This window comes from Callithrix jacchus, chromosome 5 (genome assembly GCF_049354715.1).
Source record: "Callithrix jacchus isolate 240 chromosome 5, calJac240_pri, whole genome shotgun sequence".
Classification (NCBI taxonomy): Eukaryota; Metazoa; Chordata; class Mammalia; order Primates; family Cebidae; genus Callithrix; species Callithrix jacchus.
In genome coordinates, this window is record NC_133506.1 from 75,653,894 (window position 1) to 75,677,419 (window position 23,526).

General features: G+C 49.2%; 1 protein-coding gene across 3 annotated transcripts in view; it reads left to right on the plus strand.

Annotated features, from left to right (window-relative positions):
- The window catches only part of NTN1 (netrin 1), a 232,631-nt gene that overhangs the window by 142,251 nt on the left and 66,854 nt on the right, over positions 1–23,526 (plus strand). For all 3 annotated transcript variants that reach the window (XM_035300022.3, XM_035300020.3, XM_035300021.3), the window contains exon 3: positions 10,656–10,844. In XM_035300022.3, the coding sequence (XP_035155913.1) occupies positions 10,656–10,844 (189 nt within the window). The remainder of the gene's footprint in view (positions 1–10,655; positions 10,845–23,526) is intronic.

Below are 23,526 nucleotides of genomic sequence, written 5' to 3' on the forward strand. Positions count from 1 at the left end.
GGGTGGACAGAAATGCTTTCAAATTGGAGCTGAAAAACTCAATGTCGTGGCCCTATAGGCCTCCTCTTTCCGAAAGAGAGGCTTAAGAGAGGTGCGTGGGCTCCTCTCTGAGAGAACTCGCTTCAGAATTCTCCCAGGCTGACCAGGGAGGGCCCCTGTTTCTCACTGCCCACCATTAAATCCCCCTGCTATGCCCACTACATGCCTAAAGATAGACTCCTTTCTTCTCCCCCAAAATGGTTTCCTCTACCCAGTTCCCCGGAGAGGATACTGCACACCCATTCTCTCTGGAAGACCCACGTGGTCACCAGTCCTCTTGGCCACGCCCCTCTGATGGTTTCCCTGGCAAGTCTCCCATACCTCTACTTTCATCAAGGCAGAAGCCTGCAGGGTCCTCCTACCACCACCCCAGGGCCATGGCGAGTCCCAGCTGGGATCCACCCATGGCCTGCAGGTGGCCTTAGTGCCCTTTCCACAGCCCTGTCACCTGCTTGATCCAGTCCCACACTGAGGCTTCTTCACAGCATCATCACCTGGCCTGGAGCACCCGACTTCTGAACTCACAAAGGCCTCCATGCGGATGTGAGTCTGCTAATCTGTCCCCTACTCTGCTGGAGTTTGGGTGTCCTGAGTTACAGATTTTTTGGGCCAGAAAAGAGCTTAGAAATCATCAGACCCAAATGTCTTCATTTTTCAGATGGCAGAATGGGCTCAGAGGGGCCAAGTGGGCTTTCCAGGGTCATCCCTGGGAGAGTCTTGGAGCTGGAACTACAGCCCAAGCTTCCCACGTCGGCTCCAGCTCTCTTTCTTCTCACTTGCATGTGAGTTTATGGCCACTGTGTGATGTTTGATTTTAGTTAGTAGTAGTTACACTCACCTATGCCCTGCCTCTCTGCACTGTGAGCTCCAAGCTTCTAGTCTTCGATAGCTTGCTTTCTCCTCTGTGTGATCTAGACTAGTGGTTCTCAAAGTGTGGCCCTTACATGGGCAGCATCAGTACCATCTGGCAACTTGTGAGGTACACGTTCTCATGCCCCACGTACATCCTGAATCGGACACTCTGGGGGTGGCTGGGCGTGGCGGCTCATGCCTGTAATCCAAGCACTTTGGAAGGCCTAAGCGGGGTCACCTGAGGTCAGGAGTTAGAGACCAGCCTGGCCAACATGGTGAAACCTTAGGCTGTGGAAAGGGCACTAAGGCCACCTGAAACCTCATCTTTACTGAAAATACAAGAATTAGCCAGGCGTGGTGGTGGGCACCTGTAATCCCAGCTACTCGGGAGGCTGAGGCAGGAGAATCACTTGAACGCAGGAGGTGGAGGTTGCAGTGAGCTGAGATCGCTCCACTGCACTCCAGCCTGGGCGACAGAGCAAGATTTGGTCTCAAAAAAAAAAAAAAGAGAGAGACTCTGCGGGGTGTCTCAGCTCCCTGTGCCGTAGGAGGCAATGCTGGTGAATCTGTGCACTCAGGCTGCAAAACCATCACAGGTTGGGACCTTGAGAGTGGTTTGGTAACTACTTGAATTGAAAACCACAGCTCAAGAGAAGAAAGAGGGGACCGAGGTCTGTTGAGAGAGCAAAATACAGCAATATCAGTCCTATGGCAGCTGTGCTTCCCTCTCAGAGCCCGGCACTTCCAAGGCTTCCATTCATGTTTGTTGAATGAAACAGTGAACGAGCAGTCAGGCAGAAGCAGGTCCTGTTTGGGTGTCATTGAGGCATCTTGAAGTGCTATATCTTTCCTCACATGTTCTCTGGGCCTCCAGAGAGTCCCATGGGACATCCTTACCTTGCCTGGCTCTCATGACCAGTGTGGGTGGACTAACTCTGCTCATTTGACTTTTTTTTTTTTTTTTTTTGAGATGGAGTCTTGCTCTGTTGCCCAGGCTGGAATGCAGTGGCACGATCTCGGCCCACTGCACCCTCCACCTCCCGGGTTCAAGAGATTCTCCTGCCTCAGCCTCCCAAATAGCTGGGACTACAAGCACGTGCCACCACGCCTAGCTAATTGTTTTGTATTTTTAGTAGAGACGGGGGTTTCATTGTGTTAGCCAGGATGGTCTCGAACTCTGGACCTCGTGATCCAATCGCCTCCTCCTCCCAAAGTGATGGGATTACAGGTGTGAGCCACTGTGCCCGGCCGGCCGTTGACTTTTCTTTCAGACAAGTGAGTTGTCCCGTTCTCCTGGCCATGTCTAGGAGATGTTTGTCGATGGTTTTTAAAATGGTTGAAACGAGGCACCCTCAAATGGGTGCAAACCCTAGAGCCTTGAGTGGAACCAACTACTCCACGTGAAGTCCTTGCAGTCCTCATAGGGGTCGTCCAGTCTCGTGGCTCCCTCTGGCTGGTCACTGCTGCGTTGTATCTGGCTGGCTGATATCTCCAGTGATGAGCTTGAAGCCTGTGTTTGGGAGATAGTGGTGGATCTTGGAGGCAGACAACAGCGGCAGCAGCATTAACCCGACTTGAGCACATCTGGGTATCTCCACCGACCCTGCCAGGGCAGGGACCATGGCTGTCCTGCTCACTGTGACGCCCCAGCACCTTGCATGGTGCCCAGAATGCACCAACTAGGGACTCAGTAAATACTTGTTGAGTTATTCAATAAATTCATGCCCTACCAAATTTGCCAATAGTGAAATGAAACCTAAGTCTGGGCTTGGATTGTTTTAGAAATTGATGTACATTTATGATCATTTCTTTTGTGCCCAGCTCACCTGTAGTTCCAAAGGGCTGTGAGTCCCAGAAATGCTTGGGCCAGTCCTGCCTCGGCCCCTTTCCCAAAAGGAGCCCTTCGAGAAGCTGGCTCAGAATAATCCCCACGTGTGGGTAGGAGTCAGGTGTGCGGGCAGCCGCTGTTGCTCAACCCAGCCATTTCAGGAGCTGCGGAAAATAGGGCTCAGAAAAACACACTGGGGGCAGAATACCTAAGATTTATAAACAGGAGTTGAACACTCTAAATAAATAGCATACCAAATAGAGTAGCAAAGCAATAAAGGAAATACAGACTACCTCAAACTCTTAAAAACAACTCTCAAGTATTTTTATGATTCAGAACCAGTCATTTAAGGAGAAGTTTCTTTTTCTTTCTTTCTTTCTTTCTTTCTTTCTTTCTTTCTTTCTTTCTTTCTTTCTTTCTTTCTTTCTTTCTTTCTTTTCTTTCTTTTCTTTTCTTTTTTCTTTCTTTTCTCTCTCTTTCTTTCTGACAGAGTCTTGCTCTGTCGTCCAGGCTGGAATGCAGTGGCGCAATCTCAGCTCACTGCAACCTCTGCCTCCTGGGTTTGAGCAATTCTCCTGCCTCAGCCTCCTGAGTAGCTGGGATTACAGGCACCCACCACCACACCCGGCTAAGTTTTTTATTTTTAGTAGAGATGTGGTTTCACCCTGTTGGCCAGGCTGATCTTGAACTCCTGACCTCATGATCCACCCGCCTTGGCCTCCCAACGTGCTGGGATTACAGGTGTGAGCCATCGTGTGAGGTCAAGAGAAGTTTCTTTTTTTTTTTTTTTTTTTTAATTTTTTATTGGATTATAGGTTTTGGGGTACATGAGCAGAGCATGCAAGACAGTTGCGTAGGTACACACATGGCAGTGTGCTTTGCTTTTCTTCTCCCCTTCACCCACATTTGGCATTTCTCCCCAGGCTATCCCTCCCCACCTCCCCCTCCCACTGGCCCTCCCCTTTTCCCCCCAATAGACCCCAGTGTTTAGTACTCCCCTTTCTGTGTCCATGTGTTCTCATTTTTCATCACCCACCTATGAGTGAGAATATGCGGTGTTTCATTTTCTGTTCTTGTGTCAGTTTGCTGAGGATGATGTTTTCCAGATTCATCCATGTCCCTACAAACGACACAAACTCATCATTTCTGATTGCTGCATAATATTCCATGGTGTATATGTGCCACATTTTTCCAATCCAGTCTATTATCAATGGGCATTTGGGTTGATTCCAGGTCTTTGCTATTGTAAGCAGTGCTGCAATGAACATTCGTGTACATGTGTCCTTGTAGTAAAACGATTTATAGTCTTTTGGATATATACCCAGTAATGGGATTGCTGGGTCAAATGGAATTTCTATTTCTAAGGCCTTGAGGAATTGCCACACTGTCTTCCACAATGGTTGAACTAATTTACACTCCCACCAACAGTGTAAAAGTGTTCCTTTTTCTCCACATCCTCTCCAGCATCTGTTGTCTCCAGATTTTTTAATGATCGCCATTCTAACTGGCGTGAGATGGTATCTCAATGTGGTTTTGATTTGCATCTCTCTGATGACCAGTGACGATGAGCATTTTTTCATATGATTGTTGGCCTCAGAGAAGTTTCTTTTGAAATCAGACCTCTGCCCACTGCCCCATCACAGACTCCCTGAGGTAAAACCTCCCTTGACCTTTCTGCAGGGCTTTTTGTCCACACAGTGGGTCATTTCCCAATTGGTTCCTTTTCCATTGAGTTCCAGTTCCATCCCTCCCCACAGAGCCTGCATTTGTGCAGAATCCTCAGGTGACCGTATTCACGCTATAGTTGGGGCAGTGCTGGTGGAATATCCCATTTGTGCTGATGCTCTTCTCAGGCCCTGTCTTCTCCACCTTGTCCCTGAGAGGCCCAGAAGAATGGCTCCCTGATTGTAGGTCTTGACAGCTTTGGTCATCATCGAAAACAGTGCAGTTACTAGATAATTGTCCATCTCCACCTGAGACAGGAAGCACCCTGGGGATAGGACTCCATCTTGCCTGCTGCTGTCACCACAGCACCTGGTTCTTTTATCATTTATTGATTGATTGAGAGGGAGTCTTGCTCTGTTGCCCAGGCTGAAGTGCAGTAGTGCGATCTTGGCTCACTGCAACCTCCACCTCTTGGGTTCAAGCGATTCTCCTGCCTCAGCCTCCCAAGTAGCTGGGATTACAGGTGCCCGCCACCACAACCGGCTAATTTTTTTTTTTTTTTTTTAAATAGAGATGGGATTTCACTATGTAGGTCAAGCCAGTGTCGAACTCCTGCCCTCAAATGATCTGCCCGTCTCGGCCTCCCAAAGTGCTGGGATTATAGGCATGAGCCACCATGCCCGGCCAACCACCTGATTCTTTTAAAGGCTTCAGCCAAGGCTTTGTTGAAGGAGTTAACGACAGTCACCTCCTGGAGCAGAGTTTGCCCTTAAAGAATAGCATCTTAGGCAGAGGGGAATAAACATTTACATACCTCAGAAGCAGCGGGCGTCATGATCTCCCTAATTCAGGATTTCTCAAACTCAGCACTATGGACACTTGGCAAGCTCCATTTGTGGAGACTGTCCTGTGCATGGTAGGGAGTTTAGCAGCCTCTGTGGTTTCTATCCACTGGATGCAAACAGCCCCTCCCTCCCCGGTCATGATAACCAAAAATGTCTGTAGACATTGCCAAATATCCACTAGGGGAAAAATTGCCACTGGTTGAGAACAGCTGTCCCCCAGGGCAGTTGTGAGTTGTGCTTGGTGAGTAGGTCTCCTGGTCCTTACCCAGCAGCTGTGGACTTACCTAGCAGAGTAGCTGGCGAGGGAAGCAGCGCCCACCCCCAGCCCTCCAAGTTTCTGCCACGCCCCAGCCTGCCCATGTGGCCTGGACATGTGGAAATGTGTCAGCAATCATTGCACATCCAAGAGCAGTGCTTGTCCCAGTGCGCAGGCAGCCAAGGGCTGGGGACCTTGTGTACAAAGGCCTCCAGCCTTCGATGGTGCCTATGTGAATTTTGTTTTGTTTTTTTTTTGGACAATTCAGCCGTTATGCTACAGAGATAATATGGTCAGTCTTCTCAAAAGAACCACTCTGGAAGGGAGAAGAGATGGTGATCTTGTGTGTTAGAGGGCTGCAGCGGGGTTCTGGGCCCAGACCAGAGCCTCTGAGGAGCTCCATCACCAAATGGCCTTCTTGCTCCAGTGAGAAGCCCCTTGGCCATGTGAAGTCTGAGGGAGCCAGGACCAGAGTTCCTGAGAGACAGGGTCTGGATACTGCTCACCATGCCTGCTGGATGCTCTCTGGGCCTGGGGTAGTCTTGATGGGATTGAGGGTGAGTTTGTGAGTGTCTTTTGGGGCGGGCCAACACCTATGGTGTGGTAAATTCATGAAAAGCAATGGATGCAGATTCAGTCTCTGTATGCAAGGGCCCTATTCAGAGTTCCAGGAAGAGTCCAGGGCACTTAGATGTGGAATTTTCTCTCTAAAGCACAGCAGTCTACTTGAGCAGACAGAAGTTAAATTGATGAGTTAAAGTAGTTGAAAGCAACAATAAAAGAGACATCACAAGGCCATGCCTTGTCAGGAAGTGGTTCAGGCAGTAAATCCTCTATCTGCCCTACCTGTCTAACTATCTAACTGTCTCTTTACATATCTGCTTGCCTGTCTACCTACCCACCTACTTATCCATCCATCTATGCACCCATTCATGCATGCATCCATTCATTCATCCATCCATCCATCTATGCATCTCTCTATCCATTCCATCCATCCATTCATCCTTTCTCTCATACCATCCATCCATCCACTCACCTATCAACCTCATTCATCCATCTGTCCATCCATCCATCCATCCATCCATCCATCCATCCATCCATCTTCTCTCTTGTTTGCTTTCTCTGTCTCTCTCATTTACACAACAAAAATGTATGAAGGCCTTCTGTGGGCTGGAGGATATAAGAGCAAATACTGTCCCTATCCTCAACAAAACAACACAGTTAATGAGAGATTAGTCACACTTGATCAGAGAGTTTGCTGACATGAGTTTGTTCTCTCCATTAGATGGGGAACCCATGGACAGTTGAGAGTGCATTGTCCATCTCTGTATCTCACACAGCCTGTAACACAGAGCTGGGCGCATAGCTCAAGCACTGTGTATGCACTGAATTGACCCGACCTGGGGAGTGGAAAGGGATTGGGCAGTTCCAGGCTGGTGGGAGAGGGAGAGGGGCAGAAAAGCAGGAATGTTGAGAGGTAAGAAGTGGCCACAGGCATGTATTGAAATAGGACTTAGAGGACTTTTTGATGGGGAAAGAAAATAGGAACCCATCTCTTGGGCCTCTCTCCCCATTGGGTTTCTGGTTGGAATGTGGGGCCTCTCGCCCTCCTACCTTCCTTTCCCTTGTTATGCCCTGGGTCTGAAATGCAGCCACATCTGATGCATCCTCAGTGATCCCCACATGACAGCGAAAGAGGGGCACAAATCTGGCTGGTGTACCCCTGGATAAGAGGCAGAGCCTCACTGTCCTGGGCAGGGCTTCTGTTCTTGCCCCTGCTGCTTCCTCAGAGTGTCTCTGTTGCCCCCAACCCCCTTTTCTCCAGGCTGACCTCTCTATTCTCACAAAGCTGCCCTTTCCTCCCTGCCTTGAAATCTGATAATGAAACTAATACCCAATATTTTTGCCTCCAAGAGATGCAGGAGATAAACAGGAAGGCACGAAGGATTAAGGTGTCTCTCTGAGGAAGGGGCTAGGGACAGGCGGGGAGTTGGGTGACGCCTCTGTGTGAAGCCAAGGGATCCAGATGTGAGCTGCTTTGCCCAATGCATTTTTCCATTTGTGCAGAGAAAATAAAACAAAGAGAAAAGAAAACAAGCTGTAAAATGCTTTGCAGAAGTCCGAGCGTGGGCATTTGCCACTTGATGTCTCCTGACAGCTCCAAGAAGCAGGGGAGGGAGGGGAGCCCTGCCTTTTGATGTTTGCCTCAGAGGTTTTTTTTGTGTGACCAGTTGTTTAGGAAGAACCTTTTGTTGGCATAAGGTGCATATGGAAGAGAGCTACCAGCCCTCAGCTTCCTCTTGGAGTGGGAAAGGTGGGGGCTGAGCTCCCAGAAGGGGCTCAGAGGCTATGGCAGGCCCCTCTGGGAAATGCAGGACAGCTGCCTTTACAGAGGAGGACATTTGCCTCCAAGAAGGATGGGACGATGCTGTTGCCTGGCCTTTCCTGGTACAAGGGAGGTCTGAGGAAGTGAGACCTGGGTGTTCCTTCTAGATCCCTGTTCCCAGGCAGATGTGACAGGTCCTGTGTTTGTAGGAAGATGTAGATCCTGGCTGTAGTCTAAACCAGCTGTTACTTCAGTGATATGGGTCCTTTCCTCTGAGCCAGTGGACCAGGAGCCAGAAGGCTCGGGTTCCCCTCCTGGGTCCCCCTGTCTCTGTGGTCCTGGGCTGGTTGGCCGTTGCACCCCTCTGAGCAGGCCCCTGTCACTCTTGTCTGGCAGAGTGTGTCCAAAAAGTGAATGTGCGCAGGTGTGACAGTCCTCTGCGGGAGGGAAGGTGCAGCTGCAGCCTCTTTCTTTGCACCTGGTTGAACTCAGCCCTGGGGACATTTGCTGGAGGATACTTAGCAAGGCTTTGGGAGTTCAATTTGGCTTCCGGATGCTTTCAGACTTCAGGGCAGAAGCTGTCTTTTTTGCTGCATCCCACACTGCTTTCTCTAGAGCCCCTGTCTACCTCTATTTGTAAATGAAGTGACTAATGGGTGAGTGACTTGGCAGTGACTCTAGGAAGAGCACTTAAAGAAGCTTGTCTTAACATCAGAGAGAAAAATTAAAGAGGCAAATGTTTTTCTAAGGATCACAAATTAAAGTAACATGTGAATAAGAAACTGTTAAAAATATTTACAGCTTATATGGCAGAAAAGACAAATGATTTTCATCCATCCTACACATAAGATCGCTACACAGCATGAAAAAAGTCCACCTTATTTAAAAACTGGGCAAATGGCATGAACAGGCAATGCACAAAAAGGAAATACAAATAGAAAAACAACACATGGAGAAATGTCCAACCTTCCTAGTAATCAAAGACCTGCAAATTAAAATCATGTGTGTGTGTTCTCTCTCAGACAGATTGGCAAAGATTTTTTTAAAAGAAGGCTGAGACCAAATGCATATTACTCTTTTCAAGCATGTGGTGAAATAGGAGCTCTCATATCCTGCTGGTGGGTGTATAAGCCAGTACAACCTTCCTTGAGGGCAGTTTGGAGCCAATGTTAAAAACACGTAGATTCAAAATTCAACCTAGTAATTCCATGTTGAGAAATTTGTGCTACAGTTGTAACCAGAGCAGAGCACAAATATATATGTTCAAAGGTGGTTCAAGGTGGTTACCTTGAATAAGGTGTTCAAAGGTAGTTAACATTTATAATAGTGAAAAATGGAAAGCAACCTAGCTTCCCAACCCTGGGAGGGCCTTCATTTTTTTTTCTTTTTTTTGAGATGGAGTCTTTGTTGCTTAGGCTGGAGTGCAGTGGCACGATCTCAGCTCACTGCAACCTCCGCCTCCTGGGTTCAAGCCATTCTCCTGCCTCGGCCTCCCGAGTAGCTGGGACTACAGGTGCGTGCCATCATGCCCAGCTAATTTTTTGTATTTTTAGTGGAGATGGAGTTTCACCATGTTAGCCAGGATGGTCTCGATCTCCTGACTTTGTGATATGCCTCCCTCTGAAATTGCTGGGATTACAGGCATGAGCCACTGTGCCTGGCTGAGGAACATCTTTTAAATGCCTCCACTTCTGACTCCACGGGGCCCACTATGCATAGCTATACAACGCAGTGCCAGGCGACTCTTATTTTTTCATTTTTTTGCGATAGGGTTTTACTCTATGGCTCAGGCTGGAGTACAGTGGTGCCGTCTCGGCTCACTGCATCCTCCACCTCCCAGGTTCAAGTGGTTCTCCTGCCTCAACCTCTGGAGCAGCTGGGATTATAGGTGCAAACCACCATGCCCAGCTAAGTTTTATGTTTTTTAGTAGAGACAAGGTTTTACCATATTGGCCAGGCTGGCCTTGAACTCCTGGCTGCAAGTGATCTGCCCGCCTCCGCCTGCCAAAGTGCTGGGATTACAGGTGTGAGTCACCATGTCTAGCCCAGACAACTTTTAAACATCGTATTTGACATGAGAAAATGTTGATTATTATGCAAAGGAACACCCACAAAACTAGATGTATACAAGCATGATGTATTTTTGTAGGAAAGAATTAAATATCTCCACAACTGAGCAAGTGTTCTTTCTTTTTCCTTTCTCTTCCCGCTTTTGTTTTTCCAGTGCATGAATTAAATATATATTTCTTAGGCTGGGTGAGATGGCTCATGCCTATAATCCCAGCACTCTGGGAGTCTGAAACGGGCAGAGTTTGAGACCAGCCTGGGCAACATGATGAAACCATGTTTCTACAAAAAATACAAAAAATTAGTTGGGCATGGTGGCATTCGCCTGTAGTCCCAGCTACTCAGGAGGCTGAGGCAGGAGAATGGCTTGAACCCAGGAGGCGGAGGTTGCAGAGAGCCAAGATCGCTGCACTCCAGCCTGGGTGACAGAGCCAGACTCGGTCTCAAAAAAAAAGACACAGTCATACTGGTGTAGAGCCTACTCTAAGGGCTTTAAGACTCGGTCTCAAAATACAGTCACATTCTGAGGTACTGGGAGTTATGGCTTCAACATATGAATTTTGGGAGAACCTCAGCCATGGTACTGTTGAGTGCCTAATAAATGCTTATGGGTGCCAACAGGAGGAGCCAAGGAGGGGCTCCTGAAGCACGAGTCTGACTGCCTGGCTCTGCCAGTGGAGAAGGGAGGCGTTGGGGGTGGGATTTCTCTTGGCACCCGTGGGTGCCCGTCCTCCCCGCACCCCTACGGCTGACACCTCTCCCTGTCTTCCCCTGCAGCCTGCAACTGCAACCTGCATGCCCGGCGCTGCCGCTTCAACATGGAACTCTATAAGCTCTCGGGGCGCAAGAGCGGAGGTGTCTGCCTCAACTGTCGCCACAACACGGCCGGCCGCCACTGCCACTACTGCAAGGAGGGCTACTACCGAGACATGGGCAAGCCCATCACCCACCGGAAGGCCTGCAAAGGTGGGTACATGCGGCGGGGCAGGGGACTGGGGAGACCCTGGGAACCTCAGTCCTCCTGCTCCTTTCTCGCCTCCTTTTCTGTTTTCTTACAGTCTGCGTACAAATTGGCGTTGACTGAGGTCATCTCTCTCTCTGTCTCTCTTACACTCTCTCTGTTTCTGTCTCTGTCTCTGTCTCTGTCTCTGTCTCTGTCTCTGTCTCTGTCTCTGTCTCTCTCTCTCTCTCTCTCTCTCTGTCTCGCTCTCTCTCTCTCGCTCTCTCTCTCTCACAAGGCCTCCCTGGTATTTGGAGGTGTAAGCCATAACAAAGGGGCGATGGAGACATGGCTTGAAAGGAGGAGAAGGGAAAAGGTGTGATCCCCTCCAAGGGTGCAGGGCTGCCGTCACCAACACCTCCCCCTCTCCTCCCCCCCAGGGCTTCTCCTCCGCACAGGTGTGCTGCATACCAGAGGGCCGCGAGTCATGTTCGCCGGTCTTACTGTCTCGGGACAAAGGACTCTCTTTTACCAAATGCACGCAGACGCACTTCTTTGGATATGTGAGCGCCATTCCTCACTACCCACCCCCTGACACACACACACACATACACACACACACACACACACACACACACACACACACACACAGTCATAGCAAGGTCAGCAGTTTCAGGGGCAGGGTCTCAGAAGGAACATTGAATCCATCTGCAAATAGCTTTGCTTCTCAGGCCAAAAAAAAGATGGGCGACTCTATTTTCGTCCACTGAAGCAAGTCCTAATGTTTTAACTTTCTGCTGTTTTTCTCCTACCAACAAAAATGAAGCAATGGTCAGATGATTCAGAGAAGCTGATGAATGCCAGGGAATTTAGTGATACTGGAGGGTGAGAAGTGGGGCCCCCCACCCTACAATAGCTTTTGGGAATTCCAGGAACCAGGGTTTTCCCGCTCAAAACTTGTGGCCTAGGACCAGGACCTGCAGTGAACATGGCTTCCCAAGAAGGGATTTACCTCTGAGGGCTCGTGGGCAGCACCTCAGCATGGGTGGGGTCCTGACCTGGATACTTGTGTAGACCCTGGCTTGGCAGGGTCCCAAGCCATGGAAGACAGGCCCAGGTCTGTCTGCAGGAGAGAAACCTTTCTGTGGCCACCACTTAGCATGTGGATGAAGCAAAAGTGTCATCTCCTTAACAGGAAGTCCACCAGATGTGGGGCATTTGTGTGCAGGACTGGCTAGATAATTTGCAGGGCCCAGTGCAAAATGAAAATAGGGGCTTCCAGCACTTTGGAAGGCCGAGGCGGACAGATCACCTGAGGTCAGGAGTTCGATACCAGCCTGGCCAACATGGTGAAACCTTGCCTCTACTAAAAATACAAAAATTAGCTGGGTGTGGTGGTGCGTGCCTATAATCCCAGCTACTCGGGAGACTGAGGCAGGAGAATCGCTTGAACCCGGGAGGTGGAGGTTGCATTGAGCCAAGATTGCACCACTGCACTCCAGCCTGGGTGACAGAGTGAGACTCTATCTCAGAAAAAAAAGAGAAAGAAAATAGGGGGCTTTTAATTCCAAAGCTATTAAGAATTTTGAAACAAGGACAACAGAGTTTCAACCAAGCTGGTGCCTTTCTGAGCATGGGGCCCATGAATCCAGCCCAGCCCAGCCCTGCTTATGAGGAATACTTTTCTCAAAATAAAATAAAATAGAATAAAATAAACAGCTTCCCAATCTGTTTCCTCCAGGAGAAATCCCTTGATTCCGCTGCACAGGCATGGGTAGAGTAGCTCCCAAGATGCAAGATGTCCTTCTGTGTCTGTAGACTTACGGCTGCCTCTGGTGGTTGCCAAGAGAAACACGAGCAGAAAGGTAGCTGGGCTGTTTTCACGTTTTTTAAAAAAATCATGATTTCAGGTGGGAATCCCCCAGAAGACTGAGCAGAGAATGAATGGGAAGGTGGCCCAGGCATAGGGACCCGAGAAACATCTGCAATGCTGGAAATGTGTGAGCAGGACAAGCCCCGGGAGAGATGGCTTTGGGCTTTCAGAGAACACAGTTGGAAGATATCCAGCTCCTTTGCCTGTGCCCAGAGTGTTTGTTGTGTCTCTTTTACAGAAGAAATTGAGGCCAGGGGTCTTGTAAACAGCTGGCTTGCACATAAATTTCTTGGGAGTTCAGCCAAGAAATTTTACTCAAGAGTGGCCACTCAGGTAGGCAGTCCTATGCCTGCGAGTGAGAGGGTCTGGGTGAGGAGCGGCAGTGGTCCCTTCCTGTCATGTCAGTTTCTGCTGCCCAAGCAGAAATGTGTGTTTCCCAGGGAGGTAAGAAAGAGCAGGGCCTGGTCCACTTAACCCCTGTTGGTGTGGGCAGGGAAAAGAGCCATATGCAGCCTCTTACCACTCAGACTGAGAGATGTCAGGAAGCCACAGGGTCCCTCAAACCTGCAGGTGTTTCTCCAGGGCTCTGCCACTCTGGCTGAGGTCTGATATTGTCCACTTTCCTTTACTAGTTTCTAGGAGGGTCAGATGTAAACAGATGAGGGTATATTCTTGTTTTACGATTTCCAATACTGTGGCCAGCCTAGGCAGCTGTGTCTTCCTTCCCAGCCCTGGACAGCAGCTGCCCCTGCCTTGGTGGGAACTCTGGGACAATGACTTATAGTAGGGGAAAACCTAAAAATGGCATCTGCTCAGAAAGACTCAGGCAAATTCATATTCCTGAAATATGGCAGGAAAGGATGGGACTCTTAGTGCCTCTTGACTGGGGAGGAAAGAGTATTTCAAGGAAACTGCCATCTGATTGGTGAGGTAAGACAGTGCTTCAAGGAACTTGTCACCTAATTGGTGACGGAAACTACACTTAAAAATAATTGCCACCTAATTGGTGAGGAAAGGCAGTGCTTTGAGGTTTCTGCTTTTCTTATTCATGAGAAAAAGCATTGCCTGAAGGGCTCTGCTTCATGATTGGCAAGAAAATATCTGCTCTCTGATTGATGAGCAAAAATTTGACCCAAAAGGCCCAGCCATCTGATTGGTGAGGAAAGACGTCTCTGGAAAGTCCAGATCTTTCCTCTCAGCTCTTGGGCTGTCATGCTCTTAGGGGGTATGGGACACTGAAAAAGAGGCCCTGAGAACTTGGCATGAACCATCTTTAGGAGAAGTTCAGATGCTGGCGGGATGTGTACCCTTGAGATTTTCACACAGGGGTCTTGTAGTCAACCCCCTACCACCACCACCACCACAAGCGTCTCCTGCCTTGTGTTGCCAGGGCCAGATGGTTCAAGGAAATGGTTTCTTGGGTGGAAGCACTTTGACTCCAGTATTTGATCTTTGACAGTTTGCTCTCAGAGGCTTCTGAAATTTTGTAGGTTTGGTGCTGCCCCCAGACCCTGGCTTTTTTGTTGTTATTTAGACAGAGTCTCTCGCTCTGTTGCCCAGGCTGGAGTGCAGTGGGGTGATCTCGGCTCACTGCAACCTCTGCCTCCCGGGTTCAAGCAATTCTCCTGCCTCAGCCTCCTGAGTAGCTGGGATTACAGGTGTGTGCCACCATGCCTGGCTAATTTTTGTATTTTTAGTGGAGACGGGGTTTCACCATGTTGCCCAGGCTGGTCTCGAACTCCTGCTCATAGGTGATCTGCCCACCTCAGCCTCCCAGAGTGCTGGGATTACAGGCGTGAGCCACCGTGCCTGGCTGTTAGGCCCCAGCTTTTGAGATTGACTTCCGGGAGCCCCACCATAGGCCTTCAGGTGAGGGCTGCACTTCTTTGTTTCAGACTAATTTCACAGGGGAACAGGGACAAAGGGCAGGGGTTCTTGACTCCTAAATTGGCTTGGGAATGGCCTCTGGGGTCTCTTTTACCCCCCACTTCTCAGGGCCTGGGCAGGGGGCCGAGGCCACCCATATATTGCTGGTGATTGGCTGACTCAGGACCTTGTCCAGTATAGGGCAGGGGTGACCCAGACAAGAACAGCCTGGCATAAGGGCATCAGATTCCAAACGTTACTATGTAGTTGCCCCATTTGGGAAGTTTTGAAACAACAAATTTGTTGGGTCCTTTCTACCCTCCCCTGATTTAGAAGTAAGTAAACCAGGGCTGGCAGGGTTGGTGCATACAAAGGACTGTAATAAACATGCCCAGGGAACAGGCGGCTGCACTCTCCAACTATTCAGTGCGATTTCACAGCACTGGGACGGCCTCATTATGGTGCAAGCTGTTGTCCTATACAAAGTCAGATGAGATAAATTTCTCCCTTTTCTCCGCCGAATGGTTTGTGAATGATACTCGTCTTGGAATCTGTCAAAAGCTAGGAGGTTTTGTTTACCATTTGTCTTCTTTATGGACTTTGGGGGCTCTTTCTCTTTAGAGCGGGCAAAGACGACGTTGCTATTTAACCATTTCAGCCATGCCCCCATTGATAACAATATTAATTTATCATTTTCCCAAACCATCTGTGATGGATAAAGACATTCCAGGACTCTCCCGTGAACCGAATTGTGATGAGAATTAAGAAATTAACCACTGCATCCAGCATCCCCATACAAAGGGCTTGCATTCCATGTCACTGAGCTGCCTGTGTGCTTCTCTCATTGTCCCTTCCCCCTTCAAGCCCACAGTTCGTGTGGCTGAATGAAGGCTAAGAAGGTGCTCGAGTCGCAGGAAGATGTGATAATTAGCCAGGGCAAGCATGCAACCATCCTCACAGCTTTGCTAGGACGTTCTTGCGACTTCTGTCCACACTGTATTTCTTCCGGCAGCTCAGCCAAGGGGAAATGAACACCACAGTCTTGCCTGCTCTGTTTCCCGGCCACTGTGTGTTGGGGGCCTCCCCATGACTTTCTCATTGGTGACTCTCTGCCTTCACTTTATGACGTCATTCACCATTATTTGTCTATAACTTACGCTGTGAGTCTCACCCTTGGCCATGCATTGGAACCACTTGGGGAGATTTAAAAATACTGCCACCTGGATCCCACTCCCAGAAATTCTGGTTTAATTAATGGGTCCAGATGAGATCTGGGCATTGGGAATTGGAAAAGCTCCCCAAGTGATTCTAATGTTTAACCAACACTGAGAACCACAGAGAATAAGAAATGAGGATGGTGAGTTGCTCTTGGTGGTATTAAGGGGAAGACGTGTAGGTAGCCTAAACCCCAGGTTTATTCTTTTGAGGAGAGAGATTGATAATCAATGAATTTAAATGTTTTTTATGATTCTCTTGATGAAAACTGAGCCAGTGGACATTTAAATTTCTTTTCTTTTTTTTTTTTTTTGAAACATTGTCTTACTCTGTCACCAGGCTGGAGTGCAGTGGCACGATCTCAGCTCACTGCAACCCTCCACTCCCTAGTGCAAGCGATTCTCCTGCCTCAGACTCCTGAATGCACCACCATGTCCAGCTAATTTTTGTATTTTTAGTAGAGACGGGGATTCACCATGTTGGCCGGGATGGTCTCAATCTCCTGACCTCATGATCCACCTGCCTTGGCCTCCCAAAGTGCTGGGAATACAGGCGTGAGCCACCGCACCCGGACCCTAAATTTTTTAGATTTGAAAATCTTACTGGGCAAGGCTGGGAGCATAGCTAGTGCAGCCTGATCAAGGCACAAGATCAGACAGTCATCAGTGCCAGATAGATAGTGCGTGCGTGAATATGTATATTTAGATCTGATCATTTGTGGATTTATTCACAGCACAGCAAAGTTCCTGGGCCCCTGCCCTTCTTGGCCTTTCTGACTCTAAGACATTATCCACCTACCCTACAAAAGCCTTAGGGGCACCCTTTCAATATGTGGGTCCCTTGTCACATTTCCATTACCTGTATTTCCATTTTCGTGTTTTTTGGGGGGTGCAGGGAAAAGGGTTGATCATCTGAGGCAGGAAAGTACTTAGTGGCTGGAGCAGCTCCAGCTTTGAGGACAGAGACCCCAACCCAAGGAGTGGCCTTCATGATGGCCAGGTAACGTTAGTACCTACTGGGAGAGACTGACACCTTAGATGCTACAGTCGGGAGAGAGAATTCCCAGTGGAAGAGCTTCACCCCAACTGTGATCTGGGTGGATGCATCTTTTCACTTGGGGGACACCAGCATCCCTACCTAGAGATTTGGCTCCATGTTCATAGTCTATGGGGTATCAGATAAGCCTGGTGACCTTTCTGAACCTGTCTCCTCCTCTGTGGGATTATATTCAGGTTTCTGGCCCCTGAATCCCTTCCAGCTTTGACATTCCACATTCCACATGCTTCTCAAATAGTCAACGTCTTAGGACAACCTGATACAATAGGTCAATTCTTTGTAGCAGTAGCAGTGCAGTTTGTGATTTGGTGACTCAGAAAAGCTGGTAGAGCCAGGAAATTAAGTGGAGGTGGTTTTATTCCTAAGTCTTTACAGATGAAAAGAGCCCCTGATCTTGTGACTCCACCCATGTGGCGCCCTGTGCCAAATGGGATCTTCTTGGTCCAGCTGTTCTCATTCCCCAGGCGTCCTTGGCCAGTCTGTGTTTTCACCTCCCTGGATATGAGTCCCCTCCTCTCTCAGGCCCGCTCTCATCCCCAATTGCCACATAGAGATTCCTGGAGGATCAGCCAGGCGCAGTGGCTCACACCTGTAATCCCTGCACTTTGGGAGGCCAAGGCGAGTAGATCACCTGAGGTCAGGAGTTGGAGACCAGCCTGGGCAACATGGTGAAACCCCGTCTCTAGTAAAAATACAAAAATTAGCCAGGTGCAGTGGCACATGCCTGTAATCCCAGCTACTCAGGAGGTTGAAGCAAGAGAATTGCTGAGGCCAGGAGGCGAAGGTTGCAGTGAGCTCAGATTGTGCCATTGCACTCCAGCCTGGGAACAAGAGTAAAACTCTGTCTCACATACACATACACACACAGAAAGAAAGAAAATAAATTCCTGGAGGATCTCCAGGGGTTTCTGTGCTTGAGCAGAAAAGACTCCTGATCATTGAGCTCCCCAGGGTAATGGAAGTTCTGGGTTTGGCCAGAGCGTTAAGGCATTTTACCTGGGGAAATAGTGTCTTTTGGGCTTTTGCTGCCAGCAGAGCACTTGTGGGGTCGTGGGTGGGTGGCATGGGGGTAGTAAACAGGTTTGGGATGCACAGCTTTGAAAAGCATGGAACTTGGAGTTATTCACACCACAGTTCAGGTTCCACCTCTGGGGGCAAGACATTTATTTATTCTAGGGAGCCTCAGTTTTCTTACCTGCAAATGGGGATTGTAGTCCCTCCTCCCTCCTCTTCCTCCTAGGGCTATGGTGCAGATTACATGAGATGATGTGGAGGACGTGCTGGCATATTGGAGCATGCATTCCATATGCGGTAGCTATTATGATTATTTGTGCAAGTCAGGGAAAACAGAAAAGCTAGAGCCTCCGCCATTGTCAGCACACATGCAAAGCAGAGGTGCTTCCTTGGCTCTCCTGTTGCTTGTTCTTTCTGTGAGTGGTGGCCTTTGGGCTTTAGTTCTTTCCATGAGGTGTGGGCTTTGCAGCCAATTCCCCCAGGACTGGACAGGGCCCCGGGGATTGGCCCTAATGCTGTGTACACTCTCAATAAAGAATTTCCATGCTTTGGGAGCAAAGATGACAGGTCGAAGGGCAGAGATGTGCCCGGCAGCTGCTTGTGGAGACACAGCACAGGGAGGAGGGGACAGGCCATGCACATCCAGATCTGGTTCTGGAAGTGCCAAGGAAGAGCAGGCAGCCTCTGAGGGACTCCTTGATTGGAGGGACTTAGGGCTGATGGGAGGCCTGAGCTGGCCTGAGCTGCCTCACTTGCGGCACAGGCCCAGGGCTCAGCTTCCTGCCCCTCACTGTGTCATACAGCCCTGCCCTCCTGTCCCAAGCTCCTGACACACACACACACACACACACACACACACACACGCACACACACACACAGAACCATTTGCAAGACCTGTGCTTTTCTCCTTGGCTGTAAAACAGGTGCAGGAAGACGATAGTTAACTAGATCACGGAGTGTCAAATAACCCAGTTTGGGATTATGGGGCTCCCCTCCCCCCTCCACTTCCTGCTGCTGCACCTTGATCCGAAAGTGGCAGAGAAAGGAGAGGCTGTGCAACTTGAAACATTTATTCTTTTGTGCCTAGTTAGCAACTGCTAGGGGAAAGGAAAGCGTAGTTTCAGAGGAGGTTGACACAGACAGCTGAAATGACGTTTGGGGATTATCTTCAGATTTCAGCGATCCTCCCTCCCTCGTTAACACAGAGAATTTAAGAGTAGAGAGTGCAGCGGCACTGGACTGCAGAGGACCTGGGATGGGAGGGGACTGTCACTCTGCCTGCCTCCTCATTCTTTCCTCCAGATGTGCAGGGGAAGCAAAACGCGCCCCCTCCCCACCAGGAAAGGACGGCAGATTGGCCTGAGTTACATCCAGACTGGTGACAAGATTGTTCATTTGATTCAGCACATGTTTGTACTGCATGCTAGACATGGTCCCTTGGAGGTTGCTTTTTGATGGGAGGTTGACAATAAGCAAGAAAAAGGAAGATAATGGCTGATAGTGGTGGGTTCCGTGGAGGAAAGCAGCAGGGTGGAAGGAGAGAGTAACCGGAAGCTGCACTACGCAGTGGCCCTGGCGGGGCTTCCTGCAGACAGGACTTTTGAGATGAGACCTGGGGTATGGGGAGAAAACAGCCACAAGGAAGTTGAGGGAAGAGCATTCTAGGAAGAACCAAAGTCTAGAAGCAGGAAAGGGCTTGGTGGGCCTTGGTCAGAAGGGAAGAAAGGGAGGAAGAAGTGGGTAGAGTTAGCTCCTTGGTGTCAGAGAGGGGGTGGGTCCCATTCTGTGAGCACTGGAAGGCTGGAAGAAGAGTGACCTGAGTGTTGTGTTGGGCTCACCTTTTAAGAACCTCCTTCTGAAAAAAAAAAAAAAAAAAAAAAAAGAACCTCCTTCTGTCACAGATGAGGAGAAGACACTTGCACATCCCACATCTGATGGAGGACTTGGATCCCAAATATATAATAACATTCAAAATTCAATGACAAGAAAACAAACAACCCAACTAAACATGGGCAAAATACTTTACCGAAAGTATCTTCAAAGATGGACAGATCACAAATAAACACATGGAATGCCGCAACTTAAACCCGCGATGAGGGCTCGGTGTGGTGGCTCATGCCTGTAATCCCAGCACTTTGGGAGGCTGAGGCAAGTGGATCACCTGAGGTCAGGAGTTCGAGACCAGTCTGGCCAATATGGTGAAACCCTGTCTCCACTAAAAATATGAAAAAAATTAGCTGGACATGGTGGCATGTGCCTGTAATCCCAGCTCCCCGGGAGGCTGAGGCAGGAGAATCACTTGAACCCAGGAGGTGGATCCAGTGAGCCGAGATTGTGCCATTGCACTCCAGCCTGGGCAACAAGAGTGAAACCCCATCTCAAAAAAAAAAAAAAAACACGATGAGATACCACTGTACCCCTGTTAGACAATTCCAAGTGCTGGTGAGGACGAGGAACAGCTGGAACTCTCATGCGCTGCTGGAGAGAATTCAGAATGGCACCATAGTTCTGGAAAACAGCTGGGCAGCTGTTTAGAAAGTTAGACATAGCCCTTCGGTAATACTCAGCAGTCTCCCTCCCAGGTATTTTTCCTAGATAAATGAAAATTTATGTTTACATAAAAGTCTGTACACAGATGTTTCTAACAGCATCATTCTTAATTGCCCAGAACTGGAAACAGCCTGGATGTGCTTCTGTGGGTGAGTGGATAAGCAAGCTTTGGCACATTTATGCGAAGGGATGCCATATAGCAATGAAAAGGCATGGCCTGTTGATTCACGCAACATCAATGGATCTCAAATGTATCTTGCTAAGTGAAAAGGAATAGTCGCAAAAGATGACATACCATAGAATTCATACAATTTCATTTGCACATCCTGTACACACAATGCGTATACAGACAATCTCGGAATAAGACATTCTGAAAAAGACGAACTATAGGGACAGGACAGCACGTCAGCGGTTGCTTAGAGCAGGGGGAAGGCTGCCTACAAAGAAGGAGCAGGAGGGGTTCTTTTCTTTAATGGCATGATCTCAGCTCACCACAACCTCCACCTCCCTGGTTCAAGCAATTCTCCTGTCTCAACCTCCCGAGTAGCTGGGATTACAGGCATGTGCCACGATGCCCAGCTAATTTTGCATTTTCAGTTTCTCCATGTTGGTTAGGCTGCTCACGAACTCCCGACTTCAAGTGTTCTGCCCACCTTGGCCTCCCAAAGTGCTGGGATTACAGCGTGAGCCACTGCGTCCAGCCTCGGAGGAGGTTCTTGAGAGTGCTGGATTGTTTTGTATCCTGGTCATGGTGATGGTTATAAGAATCTATGCACATGAAAAAAAACCATAAAACGACACCAAAAAAAGTGAATTTTACTCTATGCTAATTAAATAATAGCAGTAAGAAGAAACTTCTTCTCTAGGCTCTGACGCTGCGTCTTTGGGCCTCCTTGTTCTCCATCTCACATACCTCGAGGCTCTGAACTCACTTAGAGACCAGCCTCCGTGGGTCAGTATCACCTTCCCACCCCTGGCCTCTCTGTCTGCCCCAACTCTGAAAAGCTCTGCCTATCCTGTGTCTTCCCTGCCACCTGACATTAGGTTCCCTCCATTCCAAGAATGCCCTGCTGGCCTTCCCACATTTCTTTTCTTGGTTGCTGATCCTTCACCCCTGTTTTGGGGAGTGGGGAAGAAATGGGTGCTTGGACACCTCTTTGTGCCTGACATCCTCTTCTCTCCAATATCACCTCTAGTAGGGGTTCCTCCAGGCTTCCCCCAAGAGGCCTGACACCCACAAGAGATATGGGGACCTGGGGAGCCTTCAGATCCTTTTTTTTTTTTTTTTTTTTTTTTTTTGAGATGGAGTCTTCCACTGTCACCTGGGCTGGAGTGCCCTGGTGTGCCCTGTGACAGGAACCCTTTCCCCCGGCATCTTGGCAAGACACTGTGAGGGATAGCAGCAGAGTGGGCGATGGTCAGAGGGTGGGGGCTGCCACCCTGCATCCTTTGGATCCAGCAGGGAGACAAAAATCTTAGCCTGGTAAGTTGTAAGTTACTTTGGTGGGACTTCAGAGGGAGACCCTTGTCCTTACAGAAGAGCCATCAGAGAGAGAAAGGCACTGGTCCAGGGTCACAGGGAGGGTGGGGGCCAGACCTGGGTCTCCTCTCACCCATCTGAAAGCACATGGATCACCTGAGCTGTCTGTCCCTGTCACATGACCCAGAGCAAGGACCGCCGGAGTTCTCTGCTTCACTGGGAGGCTCTCCAGCCTGCTGTGTTCATGGGAAACCTGATCCTGCCATGTTCTCAGGAACCTGGGCTTCCGCCTGGCCTCACCTTTCTCTTTATGGAAAAAAACCTTGGGTAGTTTGTTTCCCATGGCCAGGTACCGCCTACTCTGCGCACACAGGGTGACCTGCGTGGAAGGGATTGACTTCCCTCTGAAAAAAGTGGCTTACTTCCAGGAACATGGGGGCCACCCAGCGGCTTCCTGTGGCAGAAGACACTCTGACCCAGACAACGTTCTCAGAGGAATTAGGGAGGCTCTCTCTTTGTCCCCCTCACCAGAACCCCCCTCCACTCACCTAACTTCCACCTTCTCCCCGGCTCACTCCACACCTCACCTCCCTTCCCCACTGGGACCCTGTATGCCTGTGTCTGTTTGTGTCTTTGTGGATCTGAGTATATGTCTGTGTGTAAGTGAGTTTATACATAAGAATCTGTGTGTTTGTGAGTCAGTGTGTGTATATGAGAGGGAGGGAGAGAGAATTAGTAGGAGTTTGCTTGTGTCTGTGTGTTTCTGGGAATATGTGTGTGTTTCTGTGTGTTAGTAGGAACTTTGGTGTGTCCGTGTGTGTGTGTGTGTGTGTGTGTGTGTATTTCAGGGTCATGGGACTGCAGCGGATGCCTTTGACTTTCTCTTCGTCAAGCGTCTCTTCCTTTGGCACTGCTGGCCTGATTCTCCTTTCCAGGCCATAGAGGAACCCACTATGGCATTGTCATCTGTCAACTCTCCCTACACCTTGAAACATAGCCTTTGCACAGAGGGTTTAATGTGGGCCATCTCTGTGAATTTTTAGGGAAAGTTTTTACTTTGGGGTTCTTTGGCTGGGGATTGAGAATGAATTCCATGCAAGTCTGTTAGGACTGCATTGGGTACAGGTAATGGAAAACCCGCTTCGTGTTACAAGCTTACTTCTCCTTGCAGAACGAGAATGACAAAGGGGGCCATCTAGAAAGCATGGTTCCCTCAGAGGTCCAGGCCCTTGCCCCTCTCTGCACAGGCCCCAGCCTTCTGCAGTTTTCTTTGCTGGTCCGTGGTCTCCTCTGTCTTGCACATTTCACAGGGCTGTTGCAAGGACCAAGGGATTTGACGCATACTAGAGAGTGTGGATGTGCTAAGGAGTTTGCAGGAGTTGCACGGGGCGGCTCCTGCTGAAGAATACTCTGCCTTAGGCAGACCCTTTGGGACTCTGATTGCCTCCCTTCCTAGAACAATGATCTGCTGGTGTGAAAACACAAGTCAGTCTGCTGTGTCCATCAACCAGACTGATAGGTCAGATGCTTGCAGAATCTTAGGAGAAAGATTTGGAAACCCAGCAACAAGTGTTAGCTCATGCTGAACCAAAGGCTGGGCCCTTAGGAAGTGCCTCCTGCACACAGCAGACGCGGTGACCCTGCTGTTCCCGAG